The sequence below is a fragment of the Theropithecus gelada genome, chromosome 5 (assembly GCF_003255815.1).
Source record: "Theropithecus gelada isolate Dixy chromosome 5, Tgel_1.0, whole genome shotgun sequence".
Lineage (NCBI taxonomy): Eukaryota > Metazoa > Chordata > Mammalia > Primates > Cercopithecidae > Theropithecus > Theropithecus gelada.
Genome location: NC_037672.1, coordinates 25478479 through 25501538, shown reverse-complemented (window position 1 = coordinate 25501538; position 23060 = coordinate 25478479). Strand labels below are relative to the sequence as shown.

Sequence of the window (23060 nt, the reverse complement as noted above, 5' to 3'; positions counted from 1 at the left end):
TAAGGTAAGTATGTGAATTAAAGCACAATGTCTAAAATAAAGTAAACAATAAAAGGCAACATTATCAGCATTATCACCATCATCATCATTATTGTGACTACTATGGTAACAGCCTTGGTAATGAACAGAAAGAGGAGACTGTAAGACTATGGGAAGAAATAATATTTAGCATTTGATCACTAAAGCTGAGGAAGAGATGGTCATTTTTAAAAGAACATAAACATTTTAGACATGCTAAGTTTGATCTCACAGAAAAAAAATGTGCAGCAGACAGTTGATCTTAGAGGACTGGAGCAAAAAGAGATGTGGCAACAAAAAAGAAGGAAGCTGTGAAGCTTGAATGAGATAACCTGAATATTCTTTATAAAATATAAGTGAGAAATGCTTAAAATGAGTGGGACAGAGGTTGAATTAGGGGCCACACAAGCATGGAAAAGTTTTAGAACAACCTAAATGGAAGACAGACAATGAATAACAAATATAATCTTAGACAGCAAAAAGAATCCACTGGAAGTTAAATAAATGAATTGAGACTAGATAATGGTTAACACAGAAATTACATGATTTTCTCTTGAAGTGGTCAAAAGTTTGGGAGAAGAGAGAAAGTAAACAGTAAAAGTGGCCTTAGACTAAGGAGTAGAATGGCAGACAAAACAGAAGTCTGATGGGGAAGAGATTATGAAATGCAAGGAAGAACATGATGCAATACATGACATGTGATCCAGACTAGGTAGCTTTCATGGAAAGAAGAGAGAATTGCTCCCTAAAATAGGGGGCTAAACAACTAAATGTCTCAAAAAGAACAAATATAGAAAGACAGGTAGACACTTACTGATAGGGGAGGTAATCAGTATGGCCATAGTTAAAGTCAGCAAACCGGCCGGGCGCGGTGGCTCAAGCCTGTAATCCCAGCACTTTGGGAGGCCGAGACGGGCGGATCACGAGTTCAGGAGATCGAGACCATCCTGGCTAACACGGTGAAACCCCGTCTCTACTAAAATACAAAAAAAAAAATTAGCCGGGCGAGGTGGCGGGTGCCTGTAGTCCCAGCTACTCGGGAGGCTGAGGCAGGAGAATGGCGTGAACCCGGGAGGCGGGGCTTGCAGTGAGCTGAGATCCGGCCACTGCACTCCAGCCCGGGTGACAGAGCCAGACTCCATCTCAAAAAAAAAAAAAAAAAAAAAAAAAAAAAAAAAAAGACAGCAAACCTCATCAAAAGTGTTCTGTGGGCTGGGTACTATGCTAGATGCTGAGGATAAAAAGCACAATCCCTGCTCTTGAAGAATGAATAATTTAGTGCAGGGATTGGCAAACCTTGTATGAAAGGGAAGGCAGTAAATATTTTAGGCTTTGCAGTCCATGGGTCTCTGTTGCAACTAAGCAGCAACAACCAATATGCAAATGAATGAACATGACTATTTTCAAATAAAACATATCTTAGGGATTCATATAGTTTTCATGTGTCACAAGATTATCTTTATTTTGATTTTTCAACCACTTAAAAATGTAAAAAGTAAAAATAAAATTCCTTGTTTGCCAGCCCTATAAAAATAGATGGCAGGTTGTATTTGGCCCAGGGGCTGTAGTTTGCAGATCCCTGATGTAAGTGGGAAAGTCTGGAAAGAAAAGAGAGGAGTATCATACATGTACCTATCACTCATATATATTCTTAACAACTAGCAGTAAGCTCTGAGAGTGGACTTATTATTTACCTCTCTCTATCTCTTCTTTTCAGTCATGATTAAAAAAAAAAAAAAATCTTTGTGTTTTGTTTCTTACACCTAGTATGTTAAAACTGATACTTTCTCGTTACTGTTTAGAAATTTTCAATTTCACTAAAAAATATTCAGGCCCAATCTTAGTTTTATTTTCTTGAGTTTAAATCTTTATAACAAAAAAACCACACACTTCTTTCACATATGTTTGACTTATTATGCTTTATGACAAATTGATGAATAAACATTAACTGATTTCCAGCCGTAAAAGATACCACCTAGAGACAGAAATATATACTTCCTCAACTATCTCCAAGGTTTTTATTTCTATTGCTTCTTTTCACCATCTAATTTTGATGATTTTTTTAAATAAAAATAAAAGTTGAAAAATAAAAATCTGCCTAATTTCCACTGTTGTAGAATGTGATGACTCTGCAGAAAATTTTCAAGAGCAGAAGAACCATGATGATAACTGTGGAAGTTGAGTGATGGGTTCGTGGGAGTTCTTTAAGGTACCTTTGAAATATTTCATACCAAAAAAGGTTTTAAAAATCCATCTCTGAGGCTATGCTGGAGAATGAAGTTTGACTGACTGTGGTGCTCATTACGTGTCTCGGCAGTGGCAGTCACAGAGTCCTACTCAAACAGCACTGTGAGGAAGGCTTACGGACAGGACTGGGTTGAGGGGAGGTGAGTGAGGCTGTGCTGAGATGAAGGACAGTTAAAAAAGCTAGGGGCATGTGCTAGAACCTCTTGAGTTTCCATTTTAACAACTATTCATAGTTTTTATGCTTAAATTATTTTGTTATTTTATTCCTAGTTTTTTGCCAACCCATTTTGATAGCAGGTTTATCAGAGTTCTATAACAGCATACAATTAATAGATGACAGCCTACTGTGAGAACAAATATATTTTAAATACACTATCAATAACACTGGCTTCAAAGACCTAAATTTTAAGGAAAGAGGGTGTCAGTTCATTCACATTTCATTCCTTTAATATCACAGGCCATGATTGCCACATTACACTTGTATCATATTTTAAATTGCAGGCCAGCATGGTAGATTATTTTTCCCCTTCTACCCCATTTTTTCCAGGGTTGCCATAGTTAAATAGGTATGATCCTTGGTTACTGAAAATAAAATGGAAGAATATACAAATACCATTAACATCAATTTAGTGGTTCTTACTCAGTATTTCATAACTAATAATACATACTCCTGACATCAAGAATGATCTTTGGCTCTGTATTACATAACTTGGCATGAAAAACCAACCTGTGCTTTCCTCATGTATACCAAAGGTTCTTTAAGATGTTCAGGAGGTGCAGCAGGATGACTAGGTAAAGGAAACCTAGGAGCAAAAAGAGGCAGCTAAATATCACACATTACTCTCTTGGTTAGATATTACTTACCTCTGTAGTCCATGTTATAAACTGTTTTCCCAGTAACATTTCATTTTATATTCAAAATGTATTGTTTTTATTAAGAAAATAGGTTGATTTAGTCAACAAATACTTGGGCCGCTCTAGGTACTAAGTATAAGGTGGTGATTGAGATAACATTCTCTGTTCTCATGGACGTAACATTCTCATGAAGAAAGCCAATAATTACAAACACATACAAATAAAATAATATCAGATTGTAATAAGTGCCGTGAGAAAATGAAAGCAGGGTAATAAGATACAATAAATTTGGAGGTCAGTGAAATCCCCTTAGGGGATTTTATATTTAAACCAAGACATGAGTGTGAAGGAGGAACCATGCAAAGATCTGGGGGAAGAATATTCCAAGCAGAGGGATGGCAAACGCAAGAATTCTGAGGAGGTAATGCATGAAATGTTTAAGGATCAGAAAAAGTCAGGATCACTGGAACATAATGACTGAAGTGCAGAGTGGTATGAAATCACAGATAGAAAAGGCAGTAGGAAGACATGATGGTTCAACATTTATTTGGAGATTCCAATCCATTTCACAACGATATATAACTCCTCTTGAAATTAGTCATCAGACTTGTACCTACAGCAAAACAGTCATGTTCCAATAATCAAGAACCGCAGAGCTGAATTCTCAAGAAATTCCTGGTCCAAAGTGGAACAAAAGCATGTAAAAGGTTAATAATATTTGAAACCACTTGCATCTGTCCTGGAGCCTACATGTAAAAGGCTAAACTGTGCATAGAAACATTGCTGGAATAGGGAAAGGCAACCTATCCCACCTAATCTATAAGGCAGTTTCACAAATTGATTGTTTCTGGCAAATTATTTTTCCAATAAAATCTACATTTCAGGTACCTTCCCATTCACAAATGAAAAAAAAGTTAAGTCTCTAGATACCTTGATATTTCTTGTGTTATATGTAAGATAGTTTAAAAACTATCTCACATTGTCCAATACACCATTTGCTTCCACTTTTAATGGTAATTATGTCTAAATTTAATACAGCTTAGAAATTTAGGATTAAAATGTGAGAGAATTTACTGATGATCTTAATAGTTATTTAATGATCAAAGAAATGTATCCAAAATACAGATAACAAGAGGAGACAACTTGAAAGTCATTCTTATTAAGACCAAAATCAAGTTAGATATTTATTTTTTCAGAAACATTTAATGACAACCTACTCAATGTAAAAAAGAGACAGAAGTGAACAAAACTGGCTAAAATATCTGCCCTTATGGAGCTTACATTTAGTAATATGCAGAGATAAGGATTGCCAGATAGGAAAAATGCACAGAAACTTATACAGCACACTTCACTCTATTTTTTTCTTGTCCGCCAAGTCTCCCTAAATACTTAAATGTTCTACCCACTGACAGTAAACTATTTTAGGCAACCATTATTCCTCGCCTACATTTATCCAGCAGGTTCCTAAGTGCTTCCAGACTATTTTCAATCTATTCACCAGTTTGCCTGGATGTTGGCCAGAAGTGATGTCTTCCTTATTCACCAGTAATTGTAATTCCAGCATCTAGCATAATGCCTGGTACTTAGTAGATAACCAATATATTGTTGAATGGATAAAATGCAAATTTGATCATATTACTACTTTACTTACAATTTTAAATGGCACCCAAATGCTTTTAGGATCCAGTCTACAAAGTCTGAAGAGGCACAATCCTTTTTATAAATCTAGACTCGTCCTTAGCCATGCTCCCTTCACCTGCTACCACCCAACCATACAAACTTTTGAACATTTGCACCACACTCTTTTCCACTTCTAAATCTCTTAGCCTGCTATTCCCTTCTGCCTGAAGTGCTTTTCTTCTCTACTCTTTCCCCTGACAAACTCTAGCTTAGTTTTCTGATCTCAGCGTGGATATTGCTTCCTTTGGCAAGCCACCATGGCAACCCCAAATCTAAGTTAAATGCCAGCCTTATGTGTTCCTTGTATTTCCCCAATCATTGCACTTATTTTACTGCACTGTAAATGCCTCTTTAAAGTCTTTATGCCCAACTGAGATGTAAGTTCCGGGAGACAAAGACTGTCTAGCCTGTTTATTATCAACAGCACCTGGCTCTGTGCACAATAGCAAACATACAGTAGCATTTCAAACTAAGAGGGCAAAGAAGAACTGTATGTTTAGGACGTTTCAGAGGTACCCAGGTCTACTGCTTGAGCACTCTCCCAGTGAAAGCCATGAATGTGTATGAAGACTTATCCAAATTTGTGGTCTAGTGTAAGGTATCCCTTATCTAACATCCTTCCATTTTAGGCCCACTACTGTTTGACACTTGTAACTCTGTAAGGTATGGTAGACTTTTGCATGTATCTACTATAACAGCAAACTATACGATATGTTTTTATAACATGCACATACAGAATAACATTTTTAAGGTTTATTTACTTCTTTATGTTCTTTAAGGGAAAAATAATAGGTCATCTAATTTCTTATAAACTGCTCTGTACAAAGTACAATGAAGACTAAAACACAGAAATAAATTGATCTATTTTTCATTTTGCATGTAAAGATTGTCTTAAATATAGTAAGGCTAAGACTAATAATTGCACTGTTTCCTCAATTCAACAAATATTTGTCAAGTATTAGCATTAGTAGGTGGCTCAATAACTATTTGCTGACTCAATGTCATTTATTTGATACTATAGGAAATATGAAAGAAATGTAAGACACAATTTTTGTTCCAGAACATTTTAAATCCAGTTAAGAGATAAGACATAGACCTATGTGAGACGTAGTAAAATGCGTGGGCTTTGGAATCATATAGTTGGAGGTTAAGCCCTAGCACTTCCATTTGTTAGCTATATGATGTTCAACAAGTTACTTAAGTGGTCTGCCATGGTTTGAATGTTTGTCCTTTCCAAAACTCATGTTAAAATTTGCGATTGTAACAGTATTCAGAGGTGGGATCTTTCAGAGGTGATTAGGCCATGAGCTTCACCGACATGGGTGGGACTGGTGCCATTATAAAAGGGTGGGTTAAACCCCCTCTTGCCCTCTCACCTTCTGCCATGGGATGATGCAGCAAGAAGGCTCTCACCAGATGCCAGCACCTTGATATTGGACTTCCCAGCCTCCAGAACTGTGAGCCAATAAATTTCTATTCATTATAAATTACCCAATCTCAGGTATTCTGTTATAGTATCACAAGACAGACTAAAACATGGTTTAAGCCTCAGTTTTCTCTTCTGCAAAACGGTGATCATAATAAATTTTACTTCATAGGGTTGTAGTGAAGATTATATTGAATAAGCCAATGCATGTAAAGTGTTGGCACAAAATAAGCATTCAATCACTGTAAATTATCATTCATATAATACTAAATAGTTATTAACACAATAACAAATATATAACTGTTTTAAATGAATGGAAAAGATAATTAAAGTATGCAATCTGAAATGGAGAGTGCTAACCTAGACTAGTTGAAAATTTCATGTAAATAACAGAATACAGAAAATTTTCTAGTATATTTGTCAAATAAGAAACTGACTAAAATCTTTGTAATGCTTACTAAAACAAGTAAAATGAAGCGTACTGTTTTCAGGTATAGTCTGTATAGCTCGTGTGTTCTATACCTCTATTAGGCATAAGGATGTGTATTTTTTATCTCCCATTGTTTAATATTACCTAATGAATACTCATACTTTCCTTTTTGCTTTCCTTATTCATCCATCCAATGGTTGCTGCCAATGAAAAATGCAACAGAATACGCTAAGTCTTCTTTATTCTTTTGACTTATGTTATGGGAAATGTTTCTTTCCCACCCCTGATGTGCACTTCCATGTGAAAAGAGTTCCATTACTATAACATTCTTGGACTCTCTCTAAGGCTTAACTCAACACACCACAGAAGAGGTTTATGCCTTACTCAACTTTTAAATTTGAAAAGCATAAACTGAACATACTGCCCCGATCCAATGCTATTTGACTGGAAGGTTAAATCTATTTAATTCTTGAGATCAGTTGAAAGACTAATTTTGCTCTCATACTAAGCTATGTCCTCCTACCTAGTCTTTATCAGTAATAAAAGTGTAATTTTGATATCCCATCTGCTTTTTTGTTTTATCTTGTTTCTTAATTTGTTCAGAACCCAAGCGAGGAATAAAAATAATATCACTGGACTCCTTTAAAAAATCCCAACGAGTTATTCAGAAAATATATACTTAAAGTTCTATTGCACAAAATGTCAACAATATGATAATGAATAAAACACAGTCCCTTCTATCAAGTAAAAGGGCAGTCTGTCACACAGAACAATTTTCAGTAATATTAGTAATATCACCTCAGATTGAGAATCCAGTGTTTGGAATTACACACAACAGGCACCTTTAGTACATATTATAAATTTAAAACCTTACTTGTCATGATAAATGTCTATTCCTGTGGTGACTGCCAAAGGTACTATCACAGTACTACTAAAGGTGTGGTCACAGTCAACTTCAATTATTAGATAGCACTTATATCTAACATTATTTAAGACTTCAAATCCAACTGGGAAGATGGATTTGAGCAAAGCAAAGAAGCAAATACTAATTTTTTTAAAAATTGTATCTAAAGCACATGCGCACAGGCATTCATCTGAGTCTCTTCATTTTAGAAACAATTCTGGTAAGCTGCATTATGTCATTTCCCAGTTAAATGAACTGGAAAAGTCAAGTTGAAAATGGGAGTGTTAAACACTAGAGAAGGCTACAGACAGAAATACAGTGATAGCAGTAAAGGAAAAAAAAAGCAGACATGGGAACTCTTTATTAGACTTGGGAACTCTATTAGACTATGAGCTCTATGAGGGCAGAAATTGTGTGTATTGTTCTACACTATATGCTCAGTGCTTAGTATGGTGCTACCACATGGTAGGTATTCAATAAATAACTGACAAGTAACAGAACATTGAAGAAACTACAAAAGCTAACATTCTGGATTTACATTTTAAAATGGCAAACAGTTCTATACACCTTAATAGACCCTGATGTTAAATATAAATAAACAAAAACACAGATGTTCTTAATAATGACACCAATCTTGCCAAAGAACAAAAAAGATAATCATGTTTAGAATGGACAGTTTATAAAGACACAAAAAAAGAACGTCAGTAAGCTTCGGTTATCTGAAATATTAACTTTAGAGAAACATCTTATTCCCTAATTCCACTGGATAAATGAATTGTTAATATAAAATAATGGGTGGGGCCAGACGCAGTATCTCATACCTGTAATCCCAGCACTTTGGGAGGCCGATGCAGGTGGATCACATGAGGTCAGGAGTTCGAGACTAGACTGGCCAACACGGTGAAACCCCATCTCTACTAAAAATACAAAAATTAGCCAGGTGTTGTGGCAGGGGTCTGTAATCCCAGCAACTTGGGAGGCTGAGGCACAAGAATCACTTGAACCCAGGAGGTGGAGGTTGCAGTTAAGCCAAGATCATTGCACTGCACTTCAGCCTGGGCGACACAGTGAGACTCCATCTCAAAAAGAAAGAAAATTAAAAAAATAAAATAGTGGGTGGTTAAAAAAAAAACGCACCTATTTCTTATTGTTTGTCAGGCAAGATGGTAGTAATTTTTAATTGTATTAACTTACTTGAAATGTTGTATAAATATTAATGATAATAATACAATAAGTATAACAATACTGGTTTTATTACTCACAAAGTAAATATAGCTAAACAAAACACTATTGCAAAATAGGTAGGAAAACTCACACACTCAGTTCACTATAAACAGCATTCTGAAGTTTCTTCTCCCAACCTGTTTTTTAAAAAAAGAATAAAATATATGAACATACTAGTTTTTAAATAAACATACATCATAATTAAATTTATCTCAACAAAACTTTGGCATCATATTTATTTGTGAAAGAACTTTGTCAACTGCCAATCCCTATATAAAGTGTTATTAAAGATTATTTCCTATATACTTACTATATCCCTTGGCTAACACTGAGCAGCAAAGTCACCAACATGATATTTTAAAATAATATTATTGCACCATTTTATCAAGTTGGGAGGAACATTTCCTTTTTCACTATCAAAGTGCTCAATGAATGTCAAAATCTTCGGATGTTGTACTACTAAAGCTGTAAGGAATGTGCCAAGGGAACAGCAAAAAACAGCCACCTGATGAAGATAGATGACAAGTATCTAGTTATAATTAACTTGTCAGCAAAGTCCTGGACGACAGAGGCAGATTATTGTGAGTTACCAATAGTCAGACCAGTTAGCTCAGCTTCTAACTATCCGGGACAACCACTTAACATCTCAGTTCCCATATGCAGATGCTGGACTAGGGAACCTCTCTCTCCTCTTGCTCTTTGAAAAGTTAGAATTTTCTTTTTATTTTCTGTGAAAGCATAAAAGGAAAAAAGTCACAACTGAAAAGTAAAATGAAAAATTATTTAACTAAGGAGATACTTAATACCTTAAGGATGTATTTATCCATCAGGATATTACCAGTAAGGCAAACAGTATTTAAAACAAACTAATGCAAAGGAGTCTTTCTCACAGAGTTCTTGAATTTTTGCACCATTTTGTTAAAATGTCTAATAGCTCTAATTCTCCCTAAATAGAAACCTATTTGGCCATAGTTTTCACAATTTTGAATAAGAAACTGGAAGGCTGGGGATAAAATATTATTTATTTTGCCTTGCAAGGGTATCCAAGGCACAGAATACAGTCATGGGTTCTTAGTTTCTGTTTGTGATTGGGCCAGTAAAGCTCTTTCCTCATCCCTCTTCTCTGCTTATCACTAGAGACAGAAACAAAAAACCATGGCTTCAGGCTGTTAAAAGCCTAAAACAAAACAAAACAGAATGACGACAACAAAGTAAGGTGGCTGTACAAGTTTGAGGGCTTAAAGAATTAGGAATAAATAAAACATTTTCTTATTTTGCCTTAAGTTATTAGGAAAAAATTACGAACCTGATATTTTAAAGAATTCCTTAATATCTTCTTTCAGTGATTCAAGTTTAATCTCAGGTCTCTGAAGACTGGCCTAATAATAATAATAATAATAAAGAAAGATAAGGAAGGAAAAGACATCCAAAGTAAATCATTTGAGTTGATATTTAGAACAAATGAAATGTTTAAAAAGGAGTGTCCAAAAATGTATAGTATTTGAAAAATCCTCTTGAAGATAGAGCTTAGAACTATCTAGAATAGCTTGTAAGAAAGAAGACTTTCTCACTAACTCTTAAAGGATCTGTGACAGTATACTAAAGTCTACTAAAATTATAAAAACTTGGAGATTATGAGTCCTTATCATCTTTATCTAGGGTCTCAAGTTGGAAAAATACTCAGATTTTATAAATTCATTGCCTTGATATTATATTAAATATATATGGCACCTGTACCTAATGACTGAAAAAACAGTTGCATCCATGTAAATGGATCTTTGCATAGTGTCTTCCTCTTTGGATTGCTTTTCAATGTAAATGCATTGTGTATATTTGTAGAAAATACATAAAACTACTAGTTCATAAATGTGTATTATTAGTGTTTTACCTTCAAGTGCATTTTTCCTATTCTACTGGTTTTTCACACTGTAATTTTTACCAAAAAATAAAATTTTTCCTACTTGTAATGGCTTTGATTACTCTCAAAGTGTTGATGTTCCATCACCTAGCTCTGTCAAATTCTAGCAGCATACTTCTTCAGAAGGAATTTCTATTAGAGGATCTCAAATAGAGTATTTCAAACCTAAGAAATCAAAACTTGGTCTTATCCTCCACTCTCTGTCTTGTTCCTTCTCTTACATTTTTCAAATCTTCATCAATAAAATTACCATTTACCAAATCTTCCAAGTTAGAAACTTCAAATTTATTCTCAATTCCACACTAACTCTTCCATGATTCAATGCCTTTCTGGGAGATGGCACTGGTGGCAGTGAGATTTTTTTTAAAAACCTCCTCGATTTCCACATAAAAACAGACCAAGCAACTAGATAGCAAAGCCAAATCCCTTGGAAAATATTCACAACAAAACTAGATGATAAGCTATCCCCCAGAAATACAAGCAGCTGAGGATAAACCAACTGCCACAAGACCTGTAAGGTATCAACATCTGTACAGGAAGAAGCAGAAGAAACAATTGGCTATCTGATGTAGTGAAAACAAAAGAACCCCAAAGTAGTCAACAAACATACACTTGAACACATGATGAGCCAACTTTAGAGCAGAAGTTAAAACAGGGAGGGGTTTTGCCTAATCCAAATATAGCCAGGTGATATCTGAAGAGACTGGAGCAATCTAGTACCTATAAATTCTTAAAACTGACAAATCAAGGCTCCCTTTCCAAAGTCTGGAAATGTTGATAGAGTAATAAAAAAGGAGAATGATAGGGAACTAACTCATTACCTTAAACAGTGGTAAATAATGAAAAAGGCATTTATGCTGCCTTTCCTATTGGCACTATACCACTGGATATCTACACAGTAAATGAGGGGAAATGACTCTTTGCAAAAGTATTCTAGCTAATAACTAAAACAGATATGATATAATTAGAATATCACAACTTTGCAATCCCCAAAGAATTACTAATTCTAGGCATTGAGCAAAAATAGCTACTAACATTGCAAAAGAGATAATCAGACATTATGTGGTTTTCAATGAAGGAAGACTCTACTGCTATTGTCAGGCCAAAGGGATAACACCTGAGTATCATGAAGCCTCTGGGTCCACCTGTTAACTTACAAGACGTACAAAGGACAGAGGAACATGTTGAGTTATACCATGAATTTGCAATAAGAAAAATCTCCAGGCTATGGAAAATTCTAAGGTCAAACAGCCTAGTTCTTCAGCTGATAAACTGTAAGGAAAAACAAAGGAAGGAGAGAAAACCTATAGCTTAAAAAAAAAAAGACAAAGACATTTTAAAAATAGGCAGGACTAAACTACAGTGTCTAGAGATATATATTTGATTAATAAAATTATCAAGGAATGCAGAAAATATAAAAAATACTCAATGTCACTAATCACTAAAGAAATGCAAATCAAAACTGCAATGAGATACCATTTCACACCAGTCAGAATGGCTACAATTAAAAAGTCAAAAAATAACATGTCAGGAAGGCTGTAGAGAAAAGGGAAGGTTTACACACTGCTAGTGGGAATGTAAATTAGTTCAGTCATTGTGGAAAGCAGTCTGGAGATTTCTCAAAGAACTTAAAACAGAACTACCATTTGACCCAGCAATCCCAATTACTGGTATATATCCAAAGGAATATAAATCATTCTACTATAAAGACACATGCATGCCTATGTTCATTGCAGCACTATTCACAATAGCAAAGAAATGGAATCAACCTAAATGCCCATCAACAGTAGATTGGATAAAGAAAATGTGGTACATATACAACATGGAGTACTACACAGCCATAAAAAACAACGAGATCATGTCTAGCAACATGGATGAAGCTGGAGGCCATTATCCTAAGTGAACTAAGAGCAGGGACAGAAAAACAAAACCCACATGTTCCCACTTATACATGGAAACTGAACATTGAGTGCACGTGGACACAAAGAGGGAACAATAGACAGCAGGGCCTACTTGAGGGTAGAGGGTGGGAGGAGGATGAGGAATGGAACTACCTACTGGGTATTATACATACTATCTGGGTGATGAAATAATCTGTACACCAAACCCCCATGATAAACAATTAATCTATATAACAAACCTGCACATGTGCCCCTTAAACTAAAAGTTAAGAATAAAATATCTAACAGAACAGCTAAAAAAAAAAAAAGAAATGCAGAAAAGTAATTACCATAAATCTCATGTTATCAGAAATGGAGGGGTTTGTGATTGGGATGGGACAAATGGAGAGGTTTCCAGTGTGGCCGGCAAAGTTTCACTTATAGGGTGGTCATTACAAAGTCCTTCACTCCATAACAATACATTATAGATTTGTATCTATAATATAAATATAAATTTATATACTTATGGGCTAGAAAGGTTCAAAAAAGACAGGATCAAAGGTCCTCCCAATCTATACTTTCTCTCTATTTTAAAGTCCCACATTTAGTCTAAGACAAGCCTTCTTTCTCATTTGAATTACTGCAACAACCTCTAAATTGGGCTTCTTGTCACCTTACTTAAATTGTGACCACTTCCACCTGGCATTCTCAAAACTCCCTTACTCTATTTTTTCTTCTTTCTTAGCATTTGTCACCTTCTATTATACTGCACGATTAATTTATTTTCTATGTTTATTGGTATATCATCTATCTCATTACATTGGAAGTGGTAAGCTCCATTAGGGCAGACATTTCTGCCTTTTTTTTACTGTCTGTATCCCAAGTGTTTTCTGTAAACCTAAGTTGTTTTCACACAGTAGGTGCTCAATAAATGTTTATTGAATGAATGAACCAATTCTCCCTTTCCCAATCTATCTTCCAGCATTTCTTTCTAAAACATAAGTCTCTCCCAGCTGTGGCTCTTCACAGCTTACATAAGAAGTCTACATTTTTTAACATGGCACACTTGGTCCTGCACAATGTAGACCCAACTTATCTCTACAAATTCATCTCCTGCTGTTGCCCCACCAAGTTAACAACAACCTCTTCTCACACCTCCTCCCCACACACACCTTAGCCACAGTAAACTATATTACTGATTTCCCAACTCTCAGTCCTTTAAGGGCTATTCATATTTCCTCAGATGGAAGTGCTCTCTCACTACCTTGGCAAACACCCACTAGCTTCCAAGACATCCTTCGAATATCACCTCCTTTCCTTAGGCCAGGCAGCAAGGATAAAACATTATGTTCCTCTGTTTCAACAATTATCAGATTACAATGTAATTTTCAGCTCACCTATTCATCTTTCTGACTAGACTGTAAGTTCGAAGGCAAGGAATGGGTCTTTATTTTTGCATCCCAAGTATCATCCTGGCATTAATTATTGTTTGACAAAATTATATTAACCAAACCACATTCTATTTTTTACCCAATTTCCTCCCCCGCAAAACAAGGAACTTGATAAAAATTATGTTTAAGTGAAGAGACTGTTTTCCAATATGTTACTCCTAGAAAAGACTTTTAAAAGCAGAAAAACCCTGCTAATTATTCAAATGCACTAAATTGAAAGTAAATAAGCTATCTTATACTAGCCTGTACTTGAAAATGATTCAGAGAGAAAACAATTTAAAGAATTCTTTAAAAACTGGTTGTTTTTTCTAAACACTTTCAGTATTTTAAGGTTGCTAGACCTCCTAGATATACTTTGCACCCAAACTAATTATAAACATCTTGAAGTATTTGAGGATCAAAAGCAGGACAGTGATAACATGGTAAGGCACAGTGGTTCTCAAACATGATTTAGCAACAGAACCTATTTTGCAAATGAAATTGAAAACCTATTAGGAATCCTATATAAAACACATTGAAAATGATATTACCAAACAATAAGAACAATGAGCCTTTTCTTGTTTGCTAATGTTATGATTAACATTTAAAAGGTACAGCTTTATTCTGATATAGCCTCAATATCCAATTTCTGTATTTCGTTTTGGTGGTTCAGCATAGAGAAAAGTCCCGATCAAAGACATGTTTGCATTTTTAATAGACTTCCTGGTCATCTCAGCACACTCCCAAATTAAACTGATGTAGGAAATTGAAAGAAGCAGAGTTGGAAATTTTTATTTTGAGATAAATCCTAAAATTTACCACAAATACAAAATCAGACAAAGAGCTTCCAATACTGCTAAAATTACACATAACATGGTTTTACTACTACATGATGGGGTATGACAAGCTCACTTGCCTTACATCTCAGAAGTATACCATCACCAGGGGCCTGTGTTGAACAGAAGCACTTGTGCTTTGCCTGGCCAACCAACCCCAAACACAGTATACTCACTGCATTAAGGTTCATCACTTGAACAATATTCCATAAGCACACATGTGCAAGCTCAGATATTTTAAAGGACCGGTGTAGAATTATATCTTTATAATCAAGCATGCATTTGTAAGAAGTGTCCCAAACACATGACAAAAGATAAGAGAAACAGGTTCTATTCTGGGATTATCCAGAAACAAGTTAATCTGGAAACACAGTGGTGGATTATGTGCTAAGCACTTGATATTTAGTGCATCTGAAAGTGTTATTTCTTAGTATAATTTTTTAATTAAATATTTTTAAGTGAATATAGCTTTTCAGAATCCTTAGGTATAATAGAACACAGTTTGAAAACCACTTGGGACTAAATGAGAGTGGGATTTGGCATCAAAAGATCTGGAATCACCTCTCAGCCTAATTTACTAGCTTGTTCAAGTCATTTAACCTCTCTGTATGGCTTTTCTTCTTTATTTAATAGGAAAAATAATACCTTAACTAAGTTATTATGAGTCTCAAATAGAAAAATGTTCGGTTATTTTTAGGCTGTAAAGTCCAATATAAATTAAAGTTGCTGTGCTATAAAATATAAGATGTCCCAGATGGCAATGGACTAAATATCTGTAAAACTGTCAGTGAGGTGGGTTAGGGGGGCTGGAAGTAGAGGCTTTTCAAATATCTATGACAAAAGTTAAGTCTTCTTTAAACAAAATGCCTCTCACTCACTTTAAGAGCTAGTGAAGAATATGCTCAAAAATATAATCTAGTGAGAAAGGGTACAGTACATTTGTAGTTATGGTCCTGCATGCATCCTTCATCCATTTAGTTATGCTGATTCTGACATCCTCCACCCTTCTGCACTCCTAGAAACACATGACCAAACTTCTCCCACTCACACACATACACAAATCTAGTTTCTTTCAATTCCTACTAGAATAGTCCTAATCCAAAGTACTGGCCACTAGCAATCTTAAATTTCTAATCTTGGTGAACAAAGGGAACTGGAGAAGCAAAGCAGCTAAAATAGCAGCTAGGCCAAAGAAGCTGCAAAGTAAGCTGAGGCTAACTCTCCATTAAGTACAAATGAGGGCATAGGAAGTTCTACAAAAAGGGTTCCAAGGATCCTTTAATTCCCTCTAAAGAGACCTCATCCTCCCCGCTTTTCACTATGCTATCATGCTAATCCTGAACTTCATCATTCTGTGCCCCATGGAATTGTAGGGTTAGAAGTGATTACAGAATTATTCTATGTTGACTAACCATTTAATGCTTGATTATCCGCTCCAAATGATTTTCTGGCTTCAAAACTCTAACTTTAAAACTGTACCTTTCTAACTTAACTGTCTACATCCCTACTTTAGTCAATTCCATCTCTGAACTATTCTACTGGAAAATTCTTACTTATTATGAGATTAATTCTCCTTAAGATTTACCATCACTACCCCCTCCCCTCCACCACTCCACCCTGGGGTCACAGAAATAAGCTTAACGTCTCTTCTGTGAGAGAGCTTCCAATTTGAAGATAGCTACTGTGTCTTCCCTGAAGGCTTCTCCTTTTAAGGCCACAATATATTCCTGGGTTCTTCAAGTTCTCTTCATACAACAGAGCCTTCTTACCACCCTGGCCATTCCTCTCTGAGCAAGGTCCAGTGCAACTTGTTCTCCATTGTGGTAGTTTCTTAACTGGCCTCTCTATTTCACTCACTCCACTAGACCACTGATATTCAAACTTTTCAATCTCAGGACCCTCACTCTTAAAAATTACTGATGAGGAGCCAGGTATAGTGGCATACACCTGTGATCCCAGCTACTGGGGAGGCTGAAGCTAGAGGGTCACTGGAACCCAGCTCTTTGAGACCAACCTGGGCAACATAGTGAGACTGCATCTCAAAAACATTATTGAGAACCCAAGAATGCTTTGTTTATGTGGATGACATCTATTGATATTTGCACTGGAAATTAAAACAAAAACAATTAAAATATTTGTTTATTAGAATGGTAGTTCTTCAAAACATTAAACATAGAGTTCATATGATTCAGTAATTATTCCACTTTTGACTATATATCCAAAGAAATGAAAAGAGATACTCAAACAGATACTTGTATACCAATGTTCATAGTAGCATCTCTTTTTTTGTTTTTTGAGATGGAGTCTCCCTCTGTCACCCAGGCTGGAGTGCAGTGACGTGATGATCTCTGCTCACTGCAAGCTCTGCCTCCAGGGTTCGTGCCATTCTCCTGCCTCAGCCTCCCAAGTAGCTGGGACTACAGGTACCCGCCACCACGCCCGGCTAATTTTTTTTTTTTTTTTTTTCAGTAGAGACAGGGTTTCACCGTGTTAGCCAGGATGGTCTTGATCTCCCGATCTTGTGATCCGCCCACCTTGGTCTCCCAAAGTGCTGGGATTACAGGCATGAGCCACCACACCAGGCCCATAGTAGCATTATTAACAATAGCCAAAGGTGGAAACAACCCAAATGTCTATAGATGGATAAATGGATAAACAAAAATCATATGTACATATATATTAGTACAATGGAATATTATTCAGCTCTTAAAAAGAAAATTCTGGCCTGGTGTGGTGGCTCACCCCTGTAATCCCAGCACTTTGGGAGGCCAAGGCGGGCAGATCACGAGGTCAAGAGACTGAGACCATCCTGGCTAACACAGTGAAACCCGTCTCTACTAAAAATACAAAAAATTAGCCCGGCGTGGTGGCGGGCCCCTGTAGTCCCAGCTACTCAGGAGGCTGAGGCAGGAGAATGGTGTGAACCCTGGAGGCGGAGCTGGCAGTGAGCTGAGATGGCACCACTGCACTCCAGCCTGGGTGACAGAGCAAGACTCCGTCTCAAAAAAAAAAGAAAAAAGAAAAAGAAAAGTCTGACACATGTTACAACATGGATGAACTTTCATGATATCAAGCTAAGTAAAATAAATCTGCCAAAAAAAAACCAGATACTGTATGATTCCACTTACATAAGGTACCTAGAGTGGTTAAATTCATAGAGATAGACCACAGAATGGTGGTTACTACAGGTTGAAGAGGGGGAGAATGTAGAGTTATTATTTATGGGTACAGAGTTTCAGTTTGGAATGATGAAAAAGTTTTGGAGATGGATGGTGAGGATGGCTGCACAACAAGGTGTATATACTTAATGACAATGAACTGTATACTTAATGATTTAAATGGTCATTTTTATGTTATGTATATCTTACCACAAAAAAATCTGTTCAATTCATTTTAATATAACTATAATAAACTCATTGTATACTAACTTATTTTTATTTAAAGTAATTGTATTTTCAAAAATAAAACAGTGAGAAAACAGGCACTGTTTTACATTTTTGCAAATCTCTTTTGATGTCTGTCTTAAAAGAAGACAGCTAGATTTTTTTATTCTGCCATAGTTTTCAGTCTGTGGTGCTGTGTTGTTCTGGTTGTTGTCCATGGAAAAAGGAAGAGTATTTTAATATTCTTTTTCAGATAAATGGGGATATTCTCCTTTGATAGTATACCAAAATTTATAAGCAGTAGTTTCCTAAAGATTAGTTTTGATGTAGAATCTGACCATCAATAAACCTTCCATACTTTATAACATAAAAATACATTGATCAGTCTTGCACTGTGACTTAATTTTTTACATATCATACATAATTTTCTAACATTATACACTGGTCTTTTCAAATATATTGGTTAACTAAGTTATAAAGTGAAAACATATCATTGAATAAAAAGTAATGTTCATTACTATCACCACGAATATGCAACTGGCACATAGGAAATGTTCAATAAATACAATGGAATATTATTCAGCCCTTAAAAGGAAAGAAAATTCCGACACACGCTACAACATGAATGAACTTTGAAGCCATCAAACTAAGTGAAATAAATTTTTAAAAAGACAGATACTGTATGTTTCCATTTGTATGAGGTACCTAGAGTAGTTAAATTCATAAGACAGGCCGTAGAACATGGTTACTACAGGTTGGTGGGAGCGGGGGAGAAGAAGAGTTATTATTTATATATGCCTATATATATAGAGAGAGAGAGAGACATACACAATATATATAAAATACATAAACAAAAAGCTAAAACAGAAGTGATATTTTAAAAGGATATAATGTCCTTTCTCACATCAATCCCCAAAATATCCTTATCATGAGCTTAATAGTTTATACTTGTCTAATTTCTCTCAAGAGCCCATCCTACCACAGATGAGAAGCTCAATTAAAATATGTTGAATTACTACGTATCTTTATTTCTTTCTAATACTTTTGGTTCTTTCCAAAACTGTAGACCAGACCTGTTTCTGTAATCCTAGTCATCCCAGTGGACACACATTGTAGCCAGGAATAAGATCTAGTTTCAAATGGAAAGTTCTGGCTCTGCAAAAGCTGACCATGCCTTATACTCAATCTGTGCTGTATAATTCCAGCCCTGCTCTGGTTTCTCTCACCTGAGGATGGATCCCTCACTGGTTTTCTTTTGCTGACATCTCCAAGCTGACCCCCTTCTCTTCCAGCACTGGCTGTCTTGTTCCCTATTCATCCATATCTTTATTCTTAGCCTCCTTTCATGGTATACTTTATGCCTGAAAGTCTTCATTTCACATTTAGTAACCAATTTTCTACCTTTCATTTCAACTTGGTCTTACCTAATTCAACCCTACCTGACCTTCTATAAACAACTCAGTTTCCTCTAAAAGTTGAAATAAAACATGAAGAGATGTACTTAAACAAAGTAAACCCACATTTTAGTATTTCTGTTATCCCTTACATACGTATTTTCTATGGAGACAAGAACTTTCTTATTTTATAATCCTGTATACCATTATTTATTTCTTTACTGTTTTAACTTTTCAGGATTAAAGGACAAACAGCAGCTAAAGTAGATATGGGTAAGTATGACAGCACTCCCTGGTTCACACCAAATGTAATCAGGGTTCTTGACTTATGACAACAACCTATTAGTTGCGTTATTCCTTCTCTCTTCAAAGCCTATTTTCTTTCAAGTTCCTTCCTTTTGCAATTCTATTATTTATAATGACAATGTGAGCAACAAAACATATTAAACACTTAATGGAATGAAAATAACATTTGGGGTATTACACAACATCCATTTTAAATACAAATAATGCATAATAACATAAAATAACATGGCTGATCTGGTGCTAATCACCCCATTGTCTAGAAGATGAGTGAGCAAATTCTTTTTATTTATTTATTTATTTTGTTATTTTTGTAGAGACAGTCTTGCTCTGTCGCCCAGGCTGGAGTGCAGTGGCGCAATCTCAGTTCACTGCAACTTCTGCCTTGAACAAATCAAGGGTTCAAGCAATTCTCCTGCCTCAGCCTCCTGAGTAGCTGGGACTACAGACACACGCAGCCACACCCAGGTAATTTCTTCTGTACTTTAGTAGAGACATTGTTTCACTGTGTTGCCCAGGCTGGCCTCCAACTCCTGAGCTCAGGCAACCCGCCCACCTCCGCCTCCCAAAGTGCTAGGATTACAGGCACGATCCACCACACCTGGCCAGCAAATTCAGTTTTAAGATGCAGGTTGAATTCATAAAGTACCTCAGAAAACAAAAAACATAGCCCTTTTCTAGAGAACACAAAATTCCACACTCTCTTTAACAAATTTCAACATATAAAGGGATACATTAAAATGCAGTCAACGTTTAAGAGAAGAGCTAATGGTGTGGGGTCGGGAAATCTAAAAATCACTTATATTTGGCTTTGAAATATTCTGTGTGATTTTATATTTCCAACTAAGTTGGGCCAACACTGCTCTAGCACTTTCTGGATATACCCAAACAGATAAAACGAGGGCAGTACAGAAGATGCTGGTGGCATGAAAATGTCCTCTTGATTAAATTTTAAAAGGCTTGTAACAAACCACCAGTTGTTTAAAAATATATTATTAAAGCTGATTGTAAAGTTGCCTTTAAAGAGTTATTTCTATTAAATGTCAGTGCTAATGGATATAAACTAAGGCAAAGTTGGTATCACAGATTCTCTTACAAGTCCAAGATTACGTTATTTTAAAAGATCTATAAATACATTCTTTTAAAGTATGAATCTATAATATTATAGATCTGTCTAATAAATCTACATTGATTTTACAAATAGGCATATACATATAAAATATAGATCTTATTTTATCTTAAGAACCAGCCAAATACCTTTTTGAGTTTCTTGTGTAATCATCTCCTGACTCCTGCTTTATCCTTCTTTCTATTCTTGCCCAACTTTCTATTTTGTCTATTTTCTCACTTTCTAATTTTCTATTTTTTCTATTTTTTCTTTCTATTCTTTCTATCCTTGCCCAACTTTCTATTACTCCAAGGATTAACCTCCTGATGTTATATGTACAGATCCATAATCCTTTTTTGAAATCCTGAAGCCTGAAAAGCTTTGCAAACCAAGTCTCTTCAAAACTGAATTAGTGGCAAAATCTGTCCTGACTTGAACTCACGTGGTACAAAATTGGCAGAAGAATACTTAGGGCTGGGCGCAGTGGCTCACGCTTGTAATCCCAGCACTTCGGGAGGCCGAGGTGGGCGGATCATGAGGTCAGGAGGTCGAGACTATCCTGGCTAACATGGTGAAACCCCGTCTCTACTGAAAATACAAAAAATTAGCCAGGCGTGGTGGCGGGTGCCTGTAGTCCCAGCTGCTCGGGGAGGCTGAGGCAGGAGAAAGGCATGAACCCGGGAGGTGGAGCTTGCAGTGAGCCGAGATGGCGCCACTGCACTCCTGCCTGGGCAACAAAGCAAGACTCTGTCTCAAAAAAAAAAGAAGAATATTTAGTCATTTATCATACATAGTGTAAAAATTCATGCATTTTGCTGCAGAAACGTTAGTGTATACAATTACAAGGTACTGCCAGATCCTGATAGGGATATTAAATAACAAAATATGCATGAATTACCTTTCTATAATTTAAAAAATAATATGAATTCCTTAATATCTGGTCCTTAGACTTTGCACAAGGGAATGTATGGACTGTATATACTTATTTGTAATACTATCATCTCTCCATGAGGGCAAAAAAGATTAAAATATGATTAAGAATGATTAATATCAACTAAATATTAATGCTACAATACAATAAATAGCAATGTCTTATGAAATGTAAAGTATATACAGATTTAAAATGTATGGCAAAATAACACACAAAGAAAGGGGTGAGTACATTGTTCTAAGTTCTAGCATTATATTACAGGAAAATAGTAAAAGTAATAATTTATGTAAAACTATAATTAATCAGGAATAAGTGCTGTAACTCTAGTGTAGATACCTAAAGAACAGTACAGCAAGTTAACGAAGAGGAAAATGTAATAAAGGATTTGAATAATCCAAAAGAATGCAGAAATGAGAGAAAACAATATGAAGTAGATCAAATAAGAAACAAATATTAATGTGAGTTATAAAACCATATAGATCAGTAAATTCATTAAATGTAAATAGACTAAATAATAAAATTAAAAGACTATTAAAAAAATACAAAGGCCAGGCGCAGTGGCAAACGCCTGCAATCCCAGCACTTTGGGAGGCTGAGGCAGGAGGATCACCTGAGGTTAGGAGTTCCACACTGCCTGGCCAACATGGTGAAACCCCATCTCTACTAACAAAAAAAAAAAAAAAAAAAAAAAGACTCTAGCTGTCAGTCTGGATTTTTAAGAAAACTATATGACGTCTTTACAAGATATACATTAAATACAGTCACAAAGAAGGTGAAAATAAAAGGATAGAAAAAGTCATACCATGCAACTGCTAACCAAAAGAAACCTGATGTAGCCATAGGAACACCATACAAAACAGACTTTAAGGCAAGAGCCTCACCAGAGATAAAGAAAGATACTTCATAACAATTCAGAGGTTAAACCAACAGGAAAATATCATAAAATCAATCCACATATAACCACTAAAAATAGCCTTTAAATACATAAGCAAAAATCTGAAAGAATTAAAAGGAGAAACAGACTAATACACAATCATAGTGGGAGATTTTAACATATTTATTTTAGTAGCTGATGGAACAAACAAAAAAATTC

The 23060-nt window shown here is 35.6% G+C and overlaps 1 protein-coding gene across 2 annotated transcripts in view; it reads right to left on the bottom strand.

Annotated features, from left to right (window-relative positions):
• Positions 1–23060, bottom strand: part of TBC1D19 (TBC1 domain family member 19) — a 162127-nt gene that overhangs the window by 126468 nt on the left and 12599 nt on the right. Inside the window, exons 2-4 of one of the 2 annotated variants that reach the window (XM_025385502.1) lie at positions 10091–10163; positions 8876–8921; positions 2993–3068 (exon numbers count right to left, since the gene is read on the bottom strand). The exons of the other annotated variant lie outside the window; for it this stretch is intronic. Of the exons in view, the coding sequence (XP_025241287.1) occupies positions 2993–3068; positions 8876–8921; positions 10091–10163 (195 nt within the window). The remainder of the gene's footprint in view (positions 1–2992; positions 3069–8875; positions 8922–10090; positions 10164–23060) is intronic. 2 annotated transcript variants of the gene reach the window in all.